General features: G+C 43.5%; 1 protein-coding gene across 1 annotated transcript in view; it reads right to left on the bottom strand.

Moving 5' to 3' along the window:
• LOC111270127 (uncharacterized) overlaps window positions 1-18,103 on the bottom strand; it is a 39,267-nt gene that overhangs the window by 587 nt on the left and 20,577 nt on the right. Inside the window, exons 3-7 of the mRNA XM_022850177.2 lie at window positions 6,566-6,701; window positions 5,069-5,202; window positions 3,862-3,989; window positions 3,293-3,390; window positions 525-944 (exon numbers count right to left, since the gene is read on the bottom strand). Of these exons, the coding sequence (XP_022705912.1) occupies window positions 525-944; window positions 3,293-3,390; window positions 3,862-3,989; window positions 5,069-5,202; window positions 6,566-6,701 (916 nt within the window). The remainder of the gene's footprint in view (window positions 1-524; window positions 945-3,292; window positions 3,391-3,861; window positions 3,990-5,068; window positions 5,203-6,565; window positions 6,702-18,103) is intronic.

The raw sequence follows: 18,103 nt of genomic DNA, 5'->3' as shown, positions 1-18,103 counted from the left end.
TTATACATATATATATATATATATATATATATATATATACATATATATATATAACTTAGCTAACAGCTGGAAAAAGCTTTGGGAACCATCACTTTATATTTCTTTTTCTAGTTCTATATATATATATATATATGTATATATATGCAAAAACTGATTAGGTACTATGTCAAACAGAGCTTTAATATGGTGTTCTATAAAGATATCTGGCAGCAAAGATTGTGAGATATTTTTTAGTTATGCCGGTGACCGTTTTCCTTATAATCTCTATAGGCGATATCAGTTCGAAAGCGTTTCTATGAAAAGTATCAAGAGAGCGGTACTATACCACCAGTCTATAATATGTACGCAAATCAGCGATATTTACTAACTACACCTCGTTTTCCATTCGTTCTCTATCGAAAAACTTTTACCCTTTCATTTTACGCCATGCTGCACAAACATCATGGTTCTAAGCAAACAATTCACATATCTCCTCTCTATCGTATACAAGATAATGTAAAACGACTATCGAATCGGGAACTTACAAAAAGTACTATGCAACCCCGGCGTTCTGTAACAAGCACTTGGGCTCCCCGCAGCGCCCGAAGTGAGATGGAGCCCAGAAACGTACTGGCTGGCCTCATATGCAAACGCGTCGCTGCTCTGTGATACCTCCTTCATCGTTGTCGCGACACACTTTAGCTTCAGCTCGTCATTGGGAAAGTGTACAGGCTGCAGACGAAACCGCAAGCCGAGCAGGTTCCCACCATTAGGACTGGCATTGTTGTATTTTCGGAGAACGTCCTGTCGGGCCTCTTTGTCATTGACGTACCACTGAAGTTGCACGATCTGTGCCACGTCTCCGCCTCCTGAGCAGTTGACGTTCAGCTCGTCGCCCACATCGTAACGCTGCCGGGCTGTTCGAATAATAGGACTGCCCACCTCGCGCGCTTCACCTGTGAACACTGCATGGCACACAAAGGAAGAACACATATAGCAGCGGTATTTAGGAGAGGTTTCTTTTTAAATGTTGTAATTATTGTTGGCGGCCGGACATCGGCTTGGAATATGGGGCATCCGACTCGTAACGACATTCTGTGTCAGCTGTAAGAGGTACGCACACTCGATTTCGTTGGCTAAAGTGTAATTGCCACATACGTTCTGCCGATCATATTGTCTCGTGCGTCACAATCGTCTTTTCTCCATCCGCTTGAGTGGACATCTCTCTCGACCTGTCCCCGGCAAAAACCCAGCATAACTAGGTAAGCCGACATCATAATTACGTTACGGTAGCAAACTACGCTTGCTGATAGCAAGTTAAGACACAAATGTATATAATAAGAAACACTAGTGCTGTATTGGAGCAAAATAAATGCCCCGACTTCTACATCGCACCCTGCTACCGTAATTGTCTAATTTAAGCAAGGGCAACTCTGATGTGTATTCATCCGAACGTGTGTATCTCTGCGTATACCTAATACTATAAAATATTATAATAATATAATTAGTGCTTGTTTTCCTGAAGAAGCACTCTTAATATTTATCGTTGTTTTCTAGTAACATACGTTAACCTATAAATTGGATCAGCAATTATTGGTTACTCAAGCGCCATGATACTAGTGTAGTCTATGGTATCCTTGACCTGTGCTAACGAGTATACGAATTCCAATTTAGCTACATGCTATTCTCTGGAGGAGTTATTTCCTGTTATAAAAAAGGCCTTGACAATATATAGCTAGACAGAACAAATTAACTTAACTAGACAAAATTAACTACGATTAATATATGTGAATCTTTATATTTTCTGCAAGAATCGCTATTACTTCGATAGCACAACCACAATTTAGAATATCTATAGGCATTGTTGTATGAACATCAAATAATTATTCATAAATAGTTGGATAATCCATCATAGTCCCCAGTCTTCCTAACCAATACTTACATTACCTCTCTTGGAGCCGAGACATCTTGGAACAAACTAAGCAGTCGAAAACTAACGTATTCAGCGGTGTTAAGACATATGCGGCTGACATAAATGCACTTGGACAGTGAGATAGGATGAACGCGTCCACGTAACGGATCTCAGGAACCATCCGTGCTAGAGGTATTAGGCCCATATCGCCTCTTGTAATTTCTCAGCGTCTTTTCGTGTCTCGCTTGCGTAGCCACAACGAACCAATATGTTTGCACTGAACGGTGTTCGGGCTCGACACAATGCTGATGACATTGATAAGCCCTGCACATACATCTGGCCCTTTCTTAAGTCTGATACAATGATGCTTTTGAGCCTGCAGGGCCTACCCGCAGGCCAAGATGCCTCACACGATTGGAGCAGACAAATTAGTCGCTTTCCGTCGAGCAAAAGTAGGATAAAGGCAAAGGGAAAAGGAATATCGCTGTATTGTTTTAGCTTGAATGTAGCTTCTAGGGCGTCCGACCGCTGCCTCGTGTACAGAGAAAGAAGCGATGGGACTGTGGCTAGCTTAGCGTGCGCACACATAGCGGACCATATGCTACTAGATAATAAAATAGAGAGAAATATATTGCATGAAATATTATTACGCTGATGAAATATGGAATAAAAATAAAAAAAATCAATGTTGTATTTGGGGTAGTAATGAAATTTATAGTGATAATGAGACGATTTATTGAAGTTGCATTCTCTATAGCGCGGTCAATGCTCCATAATACAGTAATAATAAAATGATGGAATACTTTTAAAGTAACGCAGCCATAATTGGCATCGGGCTATCGATTGTTAGCCTTTGTCGATGGCCTATGTCTGTTCACGTCATCACCAGGTCACGATTCAAGTTAACCATGTTTTGGCACAGCGTCTTGGAAAGGCCATCGTTGGACCGGTTACCTAGAGCCTTTTCAGTTCGTCCTTAGCTTTCGCGAAGGGCAATGCTGTCACAGAATTGACTCTGTCATCTTTTGATTTCGCTAAATCAAAAATAGAAAATTGCCTATGGTGGTAACGTAAAAAAAGTTCTGAAGAATTGTATGTAACGTAGCTATGACCATTTGGCTTATAGAATACAAAGGGATGTATGCAAGCTATACTCGAATGAAGGCCTCCGTCGATCTCACGATGTACATACAAAAGAGCGCTATTGACTCATATGAATAGTCATAACAATTTGATTACTACTATGTCTCAAATGCTACCCAAACACCATGGTTAATAAGCATGTATATATGCCGCAAAATATAAACGTGTGTGTGAACGACTTCGGGACCTACTATTTTTACTGTCGTTTCTATTATGATCGTCATCTATAAGCGGGCATCCAAGCGACCCGATACGTGCCTGTGTTCCTCTTAGGGTAGCGTACAGGCTGGACGCGATCTCCCATGACGAGCTCCTCGGACGTACGGCTCTCCGTCTGTAGCACGTAAGCCATGCACCTGTAGGACAAAGGATAGCGTCACGTCAAAACAGTAAAAGCGGACAATGTCAAAGATCGATATTCTAGTTATTCGGTCCGTCACGACGTATAGCTGGCATGCAATACTGTGGCATGGGAGTCATGGCACGTGATGATGCGTTTAGCCAATGTTAAAAAAGATCCGGCCAGAAGAAGGTCCCAAATAGGCCTTGAGACATTATCGTGTGACGCAGGTGTCAATGTATATTGAAAAAGCACGATACTATATAACACAAAAAGCTAGACTTTCAGAATCGATTCCGATTTTGTTTTGTTTTCCTATCCACTAAACTTAAGCTCAGCCGAATTCGCTTTAGAGGGATCTTATAGTATATTATTAATTACTCGTAGGGAAAAACAAATTCTGTATTCGTTGTTAATTCGTTGCTTTGCAGCATACATTACTATTTTTATGGTGTTTTCTCTTATTTGGTCATCAGCTCGCACGTACCTTAGCTCTAAACGCCCCCTGGCGACGTCTGTTTGTCTGATGGTGAACTGGATGTTTGAGCTGACTGACTGAAGTCCGTTGTCATGCCGAACCGCACCAGAATGGGTAATCTGGTGCAGACCCGAGGGCTGCCGATACGTACGTGGTCCAATAGCGAATTTTTCAATCCGCAGTAAAATGAAGGTAGAAAAATATGACACATTCGCAGGTCGTGGATAGCGACGCCACGTTTGCAACATCGAAATGGCGAAAAATAATAAATTAAAATTAAAAATAAATTAGAAGGAAACCATATTAGACAAATTGTTCTTTATTATACGTAAGTTGAGTTATTGTTATTTCTATGATTCTGCACAATCAGAATTTTAAGAGAGCAAGTAGGCTGTGCTGTCTCGAGTGCACAGTCCTAAACAGTGCGGGCATTATATATTTTTTTTAGATTAAATAAATTATACTAAGCCATTCTTTTGGCCAAAAAGATCACAACTGTCCTATGGGGTTGTTTGTATTAACGTTTTAGTGTGGTCGTAGTAATCTTATTAAACTTTACAGCCTGCAAGTGACCTCGGCCCATGTAGATACGCTGAACAAAAAACTACGAAAATAACGCGACACTCGTATAAACCTCATCGTAGCTTGTGCTATCCTGTACGTTTCTATGTCATTTGCGGCGTGTGAAGAAAAAATTCGGTGAGCAATAGGAGCTGGGAATTCCCTATATAACGTCTTGTAGAAATTCCTCTTTAGAGCAAGGATCAGGGAAAGAAGATTTCAACCACGGCCTGAGAAATGGACGCTCCCGCAAAAAGAAATATTTAAAAAATTATTTGTATGATCGCGGCGGTCGTTGGTAATATTCGTCTAGCATTAGTTTCCGTCTAATGTTTTTCATTCAATCACTACTGGAAAACTGGAAAAAAACTGCTAGAATTCACTCCTATGGAAATGATTATATTTTAAATACTGACGATGTTAATAATGCAACGGTACGTGAAGGCAGCATACTACTATTACTATCTTTTCTCTTCTTGGTAGACCATATATAGAACCCTATAAAATCATATTTAGGAAACTGGCTAAGTGTTACAAATGCACCTGCCTAAAAAAAAAAAAAAAAAAAAAAACTAATTTCGAAATATGGATTAGGTACAAGTTACTTTTATCCTGCTATGTTTTGTCAATACCTGAAACAGGCGGGAATACTAACCGCTAAATTGTTGATATACCATCGCAACATGGCCTTCGGCCGCGAAGGTCTCGAATAGCAAGTCGCATTAACAACATCTCCCACGTGATAACTAGTCGAAAGGCCCTGAATTACTGGGCCTTCATTTGGCAACACTGAAAATTAGGCACCAATTACACACGTGGAAATTCATCTCACTGATGGGAAATCAATCTGCGTAACAAAAATGCCGGCGTACATCATGTATTTGTAGGCTTGATCTGTTTTGTAAGTAAATACTGCCCGTCTTGCAGACAAGTGAACATATGAGATGCGACTACGCAAGCCCAGTTATAAAAAGTTTCATACACATTTAATAAGTAAAAATTGAAAATGTCGTCACGAAATATAAATAACACGACTATCGACCTTTATTCGAAATATCTATTTATTTGGAGCACTGAATTGTAGGGTTTGAGCACTATGACCAACTGGTTTAGAATATAAAAGCACAGTATATTGGCTTGAAATTTACATTTGTCACAAGCTTTAAAATACCGGAAAATAGTATATTAATCGTAATTAAAAAAATACACACAAAATACTTCTCACTGTTGTTCTATAGTTTTATTTTAAACGACGGTTTTTTTTATTAAAACACTTGCCATATTAGTTGGGACGTTTGCTGTTAGCCAGATATATTTGCGGTCAGCTGAAGTAAATGACTGATTCGAATAAGCAACCTTCAGATGCGCTAAACGCGTAAAATTTCCACAGATAACTTTTCTGTGATTGTATCTTCTGTGATTTATTATTATTATTATTATTATTGCTTTGTACGCTGTCTAAGCCTTAGCAAATACGTAATTCCGCCATAAGAAAGGTCGAAAAAGCTGGGTGACCCAACGATCGAGCCAGGTGCGGCCCAGGAGTTTGTGAAACGTAGACTAGAAAGGGTGCAACACGTCAACAAACGGAAGTCGGAAATTGAGAGGTGAAAGGCTGGCCTTGCCGCGACTGTCAACCAGGCCTATTGGACTTCCGGGTTGAGAGCACATGGAAGTAAGCTCTAAGAAAGGTGTTGACAGATTTCCTTCAAGTGACGAGACATTAACATTAAAGGAGTTATAAACTTGTGAGGCGCAGAGCTAAAACAACTTTTTCCGGACCCAAGTAACTCATATCCATGACAATGTAATATGAAATAGGAACGCAACGCTTTGAGATGCGTAAGCAGCAAAGTACGGAGACCCGAAACCACGAGCATCAATTTGCCCTTTAGGTTGACTGCGATCAAAAATGGGCGAACCAAAGGGTATTCGCTCTGTTTTAGACGACCCAGAACAATTAACGGAAACAGCCAAAAGCAGCTCAAGAGAAAACGGAGAAATAGATATTGCGGTAAAAGCGCTTATTACAAGAGGACTTGCTGGGTTCATATAATGATTGTCTGAGCGAGAGTTTGATTCAGGTATAGTCGTTCCTATAATTACTTCTTATAGCTCATCTATGAACGAAGGTTTAGTTTAAACAACTTACCGTAAATTCGCATTTCTTTTTCCCCGCGCACGGTTTGATACGAAGGCCCCTCTGTCGATACCTCACATCCGTATACGCCCTCTGAGTTGATATCTGTTCGAGAAAGGTACACGACGTTTTTCGTCGATTTCGCCGGCTGGAACATAAAAAGGACGAAAACAACAGGACATACAATCTGTTCTTAGAACTAAATAGCCTTAGGGAAATTTGAATGGTTGCCATTTTATATCGAACTGACACTTCATTGTGCGCCAGCCAGGGGCAAGCAGGATATGGAGCACCAAAATACAGAAAACTGTATCTAATACTTCAAGGTTATCACCTGACAGGGATGCGTGGGGGTGTGCACCTAACATAGTCGGCCATCATAACGCAAAGCCACACCTTGATAGGCATCAAGTGCAAGCCGGATTCGAGGCAACAATAAAGTCTAATAGCTTCTCCAACTAAATAATTATATTAAAAAATAAAATAAAAAATTACTTCAAATACTCTATTGGCCACATCTATACAGTACATACGAAATAATACCGTGTGATCATCACAGGGGTCTCTTTTTTTTTTTTCGCACAGCATTACGGCACGCTCTATGCTATAACAATAGACTTGACTCCATTTCAACTATAACATTTATCGAGTTTTTATTAGCCTGTTGAACGTTCTAACCAGCCGTTCATTACTGAATTGACAAAACCCCGTCGTTGTATTCTGAACCAACCATCCCCTCCGTACTACATAATCCAACAACCATTTTGGCTGTCGCCAAGTTCGTTGTAGCTACCCGATTTCAACGGACTGTTACGTTTCAGCCGTTGATTTAAGCCTGTTTGCCCAGCTGTTCATCCATATGTGCACCGAATGACAGTGGTCAATGCTGTTCTAGCCCTGCCACGTTCTCAAGGAGCAATTCAAGTTGAACTTAGGGGGGGGGGGTCTATGGTTCAGGGAAAGTGTTCGAAGGTAGGATTTCGGTTACCGAACGCGTAAGCAATTCCACAAAATTCTCCAGCAAGCCATGAGTGAGTACGCACTTGTTTCATATTGGCCGTACGTCGTGCCAAAGTATGTGTTCATTGTTATTGCCCTATCGTCCCTGAACAACAACGGAGAAGCTTCTATATTGCTTTAGGTTTTTGAACGATACGAACTGACAACCATCTTTGCCGTATATCCATCTATCCGTCGATCGGACTCACCTTTCCGTGCTCCCTTTGAAATGAAGCTCGAAAGGCTTACCATTATTTAGTAAACGCAGCGAATGAGCGACAGAGTAAACGGCACTAACGATCATTGGATATATGAATTGATTTGGAAGGTTCGCCTGCAGAGAAAAAAAAAAAGGCTCAAATACCCAGGCTGTAATTCAGAGCGCGACGGAGTAGATCAGATGAAACCGTTTGACGAAGCCAGTATACATATGTATCGTACAGTAGGAAATCATTTTAGCTGCGAAACCTATTCAAGTAGCCATCCGAGTATCGGAACGACCGTTCCGCTGTAGGAGCGTATGAGCATCAGATCGAGCGATGTACATTGAACTTCTTCCGAAAGCGAAGCAGAAAAATATGGCACGGTATAGGTACGTACCAGCGCCATAGTGGATATGGCCTCTGTGGTGGTAATCAGAGCAGGCTTTTATCTATGTTGCTGGCCGTAGAGATGTTAGTGCGAATAACGTCCAAAGTGTGATTGCTATTGGGAACGTTCTTGCCAGCTAGTTATCAATGGCGGTACGATAAGCGTCAACTAAATTCAACCATCATCAGTGACATGAGATGCAACATTCAAAATTCTTATAGTTTTGTCGTTCAGTGATCTGCACCAAATTTGATTTCTTAGTCACAGGACGTAGCTTCCGTCTCGTGTTTATCACTGAGCCAATTAAGCAATGTATGATTCAATAGTATTACCTAACAATGTCACAAACGCAATACATCTTTTTGACAACAATAAAATCATAGATGTTTGTAAAAGTCAGGAATAGTCCAGGATGTGTCTCCTAGTCACATGCTCAACGATGCAATCAATGTTGACTTTTTTTTCTGCCGCTAGCGAACGACTCCTTGAAGCGATCTATTCTTCTTCGTGTTGTGCACAACCTGCGGGTTCCCTAAAGATCTTCTTGGAACACCCAACCCCGCACCTTGCTATAGTTTATTCGTGCCACCGACTATTAAATAGCAAATCCGCTCGTGCGGCTAGTGCGAGGTAATCCGAGGTAAAGCGTGTGTGTGCGTCCCAGGGAAATCATGGAACAGTCGTAGAGACAACGCACTTCCTGTGCTGTGTGTCAGTGGACAATATCGCGTGTAGGCTTAAAGCTAGACGAACTTACAGCGCCTTGAATACTCACCGCTGATCCTGGCTATGTGAAGCGTTTCTGTAATGACTAACTAATGTAAAATGGTTATGCTGTTATACGGGAAAAGTCGGCGTGGTGAAGTGTGAGCCGACCGACGTTTCTGGGTCGACAACGGAAAAACCCGGCATTATACCTTCCTATAGTTATAACTCACTCTAGACTGAAATGTAGGCAGTGACGGGGGAAAGGTAATAAAGAACATTGAGTCGAGATAAATAAAAACGTATCTCGTCAAATCTTTGCTTCCGCGTATTTACTAGGTTCGATATCAGTGTTGCGTATGCATGTTGGAACAAGACAAATCGGCACGCACCAAGATTCCAATTTTGTCATCTCGGTTCTGTTGGAACTCACAAGCAGATTCGCTATGCGTCAGTCTGTCTCTCGATGTAATTGTATGTAAGTTGATGCATTGGTTCCTGTGGTCTTTATCGTCACTATTAAGCTATTCCCTGCATGGCGTCTCATTTCCATGGCCATCCATGAGACATCACGGGGAACCGAGTCTGCCATGAATTGCCAATGGCTTGGGGCCATGTTATCTGACCGTTCAACAGTCTACGATATTAGCAAGCGACGCAAGCCACAATAGAGGCCTGCATCAACATTTACGCTGTCGTCTAACATTACTAGACCGAAATTCGTTTTGAGGTGTAATGTGCCGGACCTCTAGATTTCAGGTTTTACCTGGGTATGGCCGTCAGCAGGGGTATGCCATCAGAGAGCTAACTCCCATCTAGAAGTGAACCTATGTTATGTGTCTATGCTTAGATTCGAAGCTAGACCACAACGTGCCCTCAGATTAGCAGGCAAATACGTTACTTACAGTGCTATAACGGGTCTGATGCTTCTGACCTAGTCAAAATCAATATTACACACCCATATGCATATCCGTAGAACCTCCCACGGGAAGCTACTGGCTACTTCTATGGTTGTTACGTAACCAATCGATATAAGTACGTAATATTTGTAATACGCGCTGGGTTGTAATACGGCCTGCGACTGCCCTAAAACCGGTATTTCCAAATGTTCAAGTGGGCCGTAAGGAAACTACCCAAGGAATAGGTACTTGATAAATGTAAACAGCTAAAAGTTGGTCCTGCGAAAAGGACTGCTGTGAGAAAAATTTCCGCTTCCCAAAATGTGGGGTACTCACCGTAATATCCCATCAAAATGACAAAAATGATGTTATTATTAGCCTTTCAAAATACGCTGACATACGTCACTCAAAAATGATGGCGCTTTACAGTCAGCAAAATGCGTGAGCTTTCAGCTTAATTCATAACTTCAATGAAGTTTAGGAAGGGATTTCCATTTTTTTCAGAGTAAATACATTCTATGTTTAATAAGTTAGTTGGATAATGATCTTTGAGGACCAAGATTAGCCTCAAGTCGCTAGGTCAGCGACGAAACAATGTAAACCTATAACTATAAGACAGAGGCGGTATAAACTGGAGTCGTATAATCCTATAACTATTCTGTATAAACTAGCATTTTTTCGTGTATTGTCCAAATTTCACAAATACAACACATGTCAAAATGTTTCTAAAAGCAAGTTAAACAGATCTGTCAAATAATAACAGATAGCTTCAGTTTTACATATTTTTTAACATAATATTTTTTCATAGGAATCATACATGCAATGTTGTTATACCTTTATAAACAAAATCACGTTTGACAGCGAAAAAGCACGCTGATCATAATACATTTATTTCCTCCTATCAACTAATGTTTTTCATCATATCACCTAGCGTATCGCAACCTAACCTCTGAAGTCTTATACATATGTAAGGTATAACCTAGCCACCACCTCAGATTCCCACGGCAATTATACAGCCACTCACGTGCATGGAGCACCGCTTGGCCAGGGGCGACTAGCCTCTTCGCCCAGAAAGCACACTGACCGACCGACAAACTAAAGGCATCGGTGTCCGGGCCAAAAGTAGCTGTCTTGCGTTAATCTGTCTGCTGCCACACATCCTTTACGGGAACTCGGCGCCATTTACGGTCGCACCTTTGCCCCTGCCTATACTATTGTAAATGGTATCAACTACAAGCCTACGATGACTAGGGTTACGGCGGCAGCCTAAGTGCCGTGAAGACCGGCCAGAGAACTACATGATGGTTATTCATGAATCATTATGGAGTCCATGGCGACAGCTCCCACAAACGCCGCCGTGCAGCGGCAGTGGTAAGTTGTGGGGAGAGAGATTTACGCCAGCGATGGCCATATATACCTGTATAATGATGTCTTACTTTTTCACAAGCTCTTTTTTTCGATATCATTTATCTCTATCTGTATTGCTCAACATAGGGACATTTACTGCTCGACATGAGATGATGTAAATCAGCTGAACGGGTTACGACCGTTCCGGTGCGCGAGAACCTGTTGAAGATTTACTTTCTGCTGTTGAGATTGTCGGACTGGGGATCTCGCTTGGTAGAGCTGTCAGCACAGAGCAATCTGAGACCTTTTACCAGGTCTGCCATTGCCTATCTGTTTGACCCACCATTGACCACCCTCACATATCTCTCTGCTTCCCTTTGCTCTGTGCTCGTGCTGTTATTTCGGACTTCCGTTACGATAGCCTGGTCTAGTCTGAGTCGATTCTGCTGGCAGCTGTTGCCTGCCATTTGGCTCCGATCAGGATGATCAAATCATGAATAATGCAATAACCAGATCCGCAGCCAGCATTCGCAACGGCGAAGTTGGTCAGAGCGCTCCGCCAGTGACCAGACCGAATGAATAACCAGTCCATAGTTTTAGATGCTAGGCAGGTAATAGGGGGGTGAATGAGTTCCGTTAGCTTGGCTTGGTCACTTGACAACACCCTATAGCCACCCATGTCAGCTACCGGTATATTGAATGTCTTAACGCCCTGAGTCTCTCCCCGGTACTGCTCTATCTTTAGTAACGCGTTCGCACAATAAGCGCAGTTGTCATAAGTGGTACTGTGTAGGTCAGCGCGCAAAGGTTGACTGAAGGTCGATGTTAGTGGGGCATACATTGGACTACAAACGAGACGACCCGCTAGCTCAACTGGCCATTTAAGCGTAGACAAAAACTGATCACATTGGTAGAATCTATCTGCTTTTACTATAGAGTAACATGTATATGATATACAATATGATGAAAGTTAATGCCATAATTACCTCATACTGAGTATAACTACCGACAAGGCGGCAACAACAACAACAAGACAACAACAATATGTTCATAACACTACGGATTTGTTTCTGCGAAAAAATTTTCAGTCACAAATTGGTAGAAAGGGTTCGTTAAAGACTACCGCTAACTATATGGCTACAAAAAAAAACAGACACAGTCCCTCCGGCAGCGCCCGCTCATAAGTAGCCATTTCTGCCGAACCGGATCAAACCAGGGGAAGATTCGAGGCTATCGAGATCTTCTCTATACTTATAGATAAGTGGACATTTACCAATACGTATTAATTGCCGCATAACATGCCAAGATCTCTCACGTTTCAAAAGACCTTTGCAGTGCTAACCCCAAAAAGACCAGAGCGATACTCTAAGGCGAAACTACGTCTTATTCAATGGAAATCAAAAACATACAGCAAAACAGCGTACGTCCTGTGACATTAAAGGCGTTGTCCCACCCTTGATTCCTTTTGCCCTCAAGACTTAGGTCATATTCCTTAACCAGCCAAGATTCAGTGTCCAAGCCATCAGCTGATTTTCTATTGCCCCTTCCCAATTCAGTCGAAATGTTCAGTAACTACTGCGTTGCCGCTGCCCTTGAATGTTATCAAACGTTAAGACCTCAGGTTTACGGCCTCAGCCCATTCTCCATGCAAGTCTTGAAGAGCAGCTTAGCCGCTATTCCAAGACAGCGGTATTTGTGGCAGTAGCGGGTGAAACTAGCATTTGTGTGGCGTTACCTAGTATGTTGAAGAGACGTGCACTCAACGTGCATCGTCGTGCATTCATCTTGACCAGCTGCCGTCGTCCATTAGATTGTCGCGGGCTTTGCTTCATATCTGAGAAGCTCTGCGCACCGGCAGGAGGCTGACCCGTTGCTCCCTTCTGACTCTCTCGCTTTGGCTTCCTGTCGTGCGGTGGGGCAAGGATTCGGCCAACCATTGCCACCCCCGCTCTTCCCACGCCCGCTGGACCCGGCTGTTAGGAATATCGCTCTTCATTGTTCTTCAAATGGCCAAAGGAAAGAGCGAAAGTCAGAAAAAGAGTGAGGGAAAAATTGTGCTAACGAGCGAGAGAGAGAAAGGACCAGATTAAGGGGAACGAGGGTTTATAAGAGATGGAGAACCGCAGCGAGCCACATAGCGCCATTGGGAAGTAGCAACGGCGCCAGCTGAAGCAGCGGCAGCTCATTGTCTCATATGGCTTCTTAATATGAAAAAGATGAAGATCTTTTATCGAGGGCCACCACCCGGTGGTTGATACGCACGCGCTCGCGTCGCCCTGCTACCCGTTCGCCCACCTGCCTGTCTGAACAGCTGTCCAATCCCTATCCTTTCTCTCTTTTCTAACCCAATTCCCTGTTTGCCACTAACGTGTCCCACTGCTTTAGCGACCTGCCAATCCGATTCGTTGTCTCCGTACGCTGCTGCAGCAGTAGCAGAGGTACTGGAGAGCAGCAGCTATGTATAGACGCCAGTTAGCATCATATATCGTTGGTATGCTGCGATGCCTTTCGAGCGTTGCTCAGCGCTCAGCGTTCACATAACGTTCATTGCAGCTCCTGTGTTTGGTAGTAGCGAGTGTTGGTTTAGCAGGCAGGCAGCATCGACTGAGGACTAGTGACTAGGCACCCCAAGGGAGAGGTGGTGATTTGAAGTGGGCTGGAGAGGATGGCAGAAGTTTAGATTTGCGCAAGGTCCGAATCGAGTGGGTGTGTCTGTCGAAATGTGCGTCACGTGCTGGGTGGAGTCGTACCGAGCCGCTTGGCACGACCTATCTTCTAACAAACGGAGCTCGCTTCTCTTGCACACTGTCTCTCTTTCAAGCGCCTCCCCTTCGTCTGCCTTTCCCCTACGGCGGTTTCATTCAAAAATAAGCTACTGGGTCCTCTGGGGACTAACTGGATGGTGGCGACGGCAGTAGCAGCAGCAGAAAGCAGTCTGCAGCTATTGGCTGAACGGAGTAATAGTCCCTATGTAGTTTTCTGCTCTCTATACGTTCGCGCTTTCTCCCCACGGGTTCCCGTAACCACTGCAAGAGCCCCATCCCTTTCTTCGGGACCCCCTGTCTTACCTGGCTATTTCCTACTCTTCCGTTCAAACGAAAAAGCTTCTCATAATACGTTCGAACGGCACTGTCAGAAAAAGATAGAGAGAAGGTTCAGCCACAAAAGCTCACGGCCACGACTAGCCTAACGCTCCCTTTCCTTGCTAAGTGGCTTCTCCTGTACACGCTAGGGTAACCTTGGGTAAACAGGGACAAAGTTGGCGCGAGAAGGCCAGCAAGCCAAAAAGTAAGGAACACGAGGAAAGAGAAACACGGCAACTACCTAGACAGTCGCATCGGTTGTGGGATCTTCAGCTAACGCCCCTTCGTTCCCGGCTCTTTTCTCTTCGCACTCCATTTCGATAGTTTCTATCTTTCAATAGATCTCTTCCACCCTAACATTCATATCCACTCTTTCAATGCATCGGAGTAGTGTAACCTGAAGGTAGAAGGCAATGCAGGACAAATGGTAGCGAGTCTGTCGCAAGACGACGTAGTCGCGGGGCTTCTGGTTGTTGGAGTTGTAGTAATAATTCATCAAAATATTCTCGCTAATATTTTGCTCTCGTTGTCCTTTTCTCTGGTGAATAACAATAGAAGAGGTTAGGCACAGGCCGAATGGTGGCGACTTCTCCAGTGGCCTGCGTGCGGGTGCCCGATGGAGAAGTAAAGAGCTGGCGATAGGCAGACTCAATAAAATGCACAGCCTCAAGGAATAGGCAGCAAAAAAGAACAGGAAAAAAATAACGGGACAGCCTAAGCGGACAAATCCAGCTGTGGATGGTGTTGAAATCATTGTCGCCGCTGTGGGTGGCCGCTATGTGTTCAATGCTGTTTTACCAGTAGCAGGAGCGCACTGTTAGCTGGCACAAGCAGGGCTCCCTTTTCGCTTGAGCATGTTCTCTCTAGAGGCAGTTAACACACTACAATTTGGTGCAGGATCACAGAGTTTTCTTGCGATTATGACTCGTTCACGTGTACACGTAGCACCGCTGGCCGTCTCGCGCCCTCGTACCCCCCACCCCAAGAGGTAACCCTCCTTGCTCTGGCGCAAGCATCGTACCCAGTAAAAAGCGATGAAGAAGGGAGGTCCATAGAAGAAGCTTTAATAACTGCTGAATGTACTTGTATATAAAGCTCCAACCACTGTGTTTTCAACTATATATATATATATATATATATATATCTCACGGACCGCCTTTGCACGTCAGCGGGTGCGCAGCCAGTGACGGTTTACGTCTTTCTGATTAATTCTCAGGGACGTCTCCATTTTTACACCATACATGAGGATACCTGGAGCGTGGGATACTGCCTACCTGGCTACAAATAACGTGCATAACCACATCCATGACACAAAATCAAGAGCCCGCGACAGCTAATTTGTAAGAAGACGCTTTGAGCTACTTGAACGAATAGGAGGTTGGCGGATATTTAAGCCTGCGGCACAGCTGGTGAATAGTTCAGCTAACGGTAAAAGAACAAGGGCCGTCATTTGTCGACAACGAGATGGTGAGACAAAGCTGCGGGAGAGACAAGTCAATGTCAGGTCTTTTTTGCATTGGCCTTGCATCATTGGCGCAAATGACGAGACCGGCCTAACGCATGAAATGGACTGGTCATTTAGGCCCTCCCAAGCGGCGAGAGACAGAAAGATGATAAGTACCGCTACGTCAAGCGCCTAAACTACGCCAGCGTGACTATTATTCAGCAATAAGAGCATGCAGCGTTGAAAAGTGCAACTGCACTGGTAGCAAAAAGAAACTCACACTGGACCACGTGCGGGTCCACCAATGGGGCACGAATCATTTCATCTTGTCATGCCGACGTCAACATGCGACGGGCGAATTGAGCGAGGCTTGCCACTTAAAGCGACAAACATGGTTGCTGGGAGTGGCAGTCTTTATCGGGGATAATAATGTCGTTTCGAACAAGGAACAGTCTTGTAAATGGCAAGCGAAGGGTCACATAAGGCGGGGGAAATAACTGAAACGAACTCAGTGTGGTGGCTTTAAGCGCGCTGGCTATAACTCCCGAACACTGCACGAACCCCACAACCCGGCAGCAGGACGTATCTTCGAGGGTGGCGGTCGGACCATGAAGAAGATCATGCGCAGTAAAGCTCGGCTCAACTCAATTGTCATTTCAGCACCCGTGGTAAAAGGTCAGCTTGGTGGTAACGAGATATAAGTCTGTACCCTGTTTCAGTTTACTCCGCATCTATTACGCGGTGCCCAGTGAGCTAGCAGAGATGAGGCGCAAACTTTGGATGTCAGCGAGCGGGACAAAAAGTCAGTTTGGCGTGCTTTGGGCTGGTACGTTACTGAGGTACACTTAAGGAGGCGCTTGCGCCAACATTTCGTGTGTGGAGCGGCAAACGGCGGGTGGTTGGTAGCAATCAAGTTTGATGGACACATGAGGTTTCCGCCAGCCGGTCTGCTGACAAAAATGAACCGGCCGTGATCCGTTCTTAAAGCTATAATGAATCAGGGGTAGGCAAAAAAACTGTCATTTTTAAAAGCTAATTCTTCTTAAATATCGTTTATGAAGATAAACAGGTTTTCGGTAGCCCTTCTCAGTACTGAATCAATGGCTATTGGAAAGGATTTTACACCACACATTTCAGGTAACCCCGATAAATTTAAGCAGGGCAGGTTGTTATTGGCCTTTTTGACTGTTTTTTACTTTTCCTAAAGCTATTGCCCATTCAATGGCAGTCGCTGCACTAATTTTCCATAGCTACAATAACGATGCATGGAATCGCGTCGCTTCTAAACTGGGTGCCAGTTAGTTTAGAGTGTCGCAAAAAGCCTATAGTATTTCCGACGTTAGCAGGAATACGATCGCCCGGTTAACAGACGGCATAACTGGTGGTACCCGCGCGCACAGTTATATTTTTGGACGAATTTTGAGCTGAGTCGCTTATGGCAATGTCAGCGGTAGTCCAGCGTCGACAGACGTCTCGATCTATTCACAGTTACTATTAAAACCTGTTTACTCTAAGTAATAATGCAATTTCTAGCTTATCAATGGTATCAGAAAGAATGGTCTCCTGTTCTGATTTAGCATATACTTGACGCATTGTCATAGAGGAAGCGCTGCTTGGAAGATATGTTATTGCAACGATTCTACCGACGAAAAGTAACGAGTAGGGGGTGCTATTTGCAAATCGTTTCTGTTCGTTCAATTGGATATTGGTTTAGAATACTACGAATACCGTTCAGGATCAAAATTTGTCAGTCAATATATTTCATATTCCTGGTGCAGGCTTAAGCAACATACAACTGTTACTTCTTACTTTGCAAGGTAAGATTAGTTCCGTAACAGAAAATAATATTTATAGTTAGAAAAAAAAAAAAAAAAGAGAGAGAGGTTACTAAACTTGTTTGAAGGATGGAACGCGCCTATTGCACGCTGTTTTTCTACCTGACTTGACGACAACTATAACTTATCGTATTGCCAATGGTATGCCTTTTCATCCCGGCCAAATAGTATATAGAACACCAGTGAACAAAAGACATCCCAGACAAAACTAAAATGACTCTCGATAGCAGCTTAACGTTGGGTTCATTAATCTAATGTTTAATTTTTTCAACCTAAAGCAAAGAAAACTTCCTAGATGTACCTGTGCTCGACCCGGAAAGGGTTATCGTTTTAAGGCAAAAATAAGTTATATTATCAATTTGAATGACACTAGTCTCGGCTGGAGAACGCTGATTAACTGAGATAAAAGGTCATCAACTTCGAAGCCTTATGAGCGCTAGGGCACTGGCACATTGATGCCAAACCTCAATAGAAGACGCTTTTGGCGTGGCTTAAGTGAAGTTGTATATCGTTGTGCTTAACAAGACTTCGTCAGACCTCAGTCTTGATTCACCTCCTGATTTGCAGCTTGGATGCTAAAATCCAGAGACTTACGATCTGGGATTGCTAACCTCTCCTCTTTCTGTGGCGATAGGCTTAGTAAGACT

This window comes from Varroa jacobsoni, unplaced genomic scaffold (genome assembly GCF_002532875.2).
Source record: "Varroa jacobsoni isolate VJ856 unplaced genomic scaffold, vjacob_1.0 scaffold_1446, whole genome shotgun sequence".
Taxonomy (NCBI): domain Eukaryota; kingdom Metazoa; phylum Arthropoda; class Arachnida; order Mesostigmata; family Varroidae; genus Varroa; species Varroa jacobsoni.
Note: the sequence above shows the minus strand (reverse complement) of the source record. Positions and strands in the feature narration are given on the sequence as shown.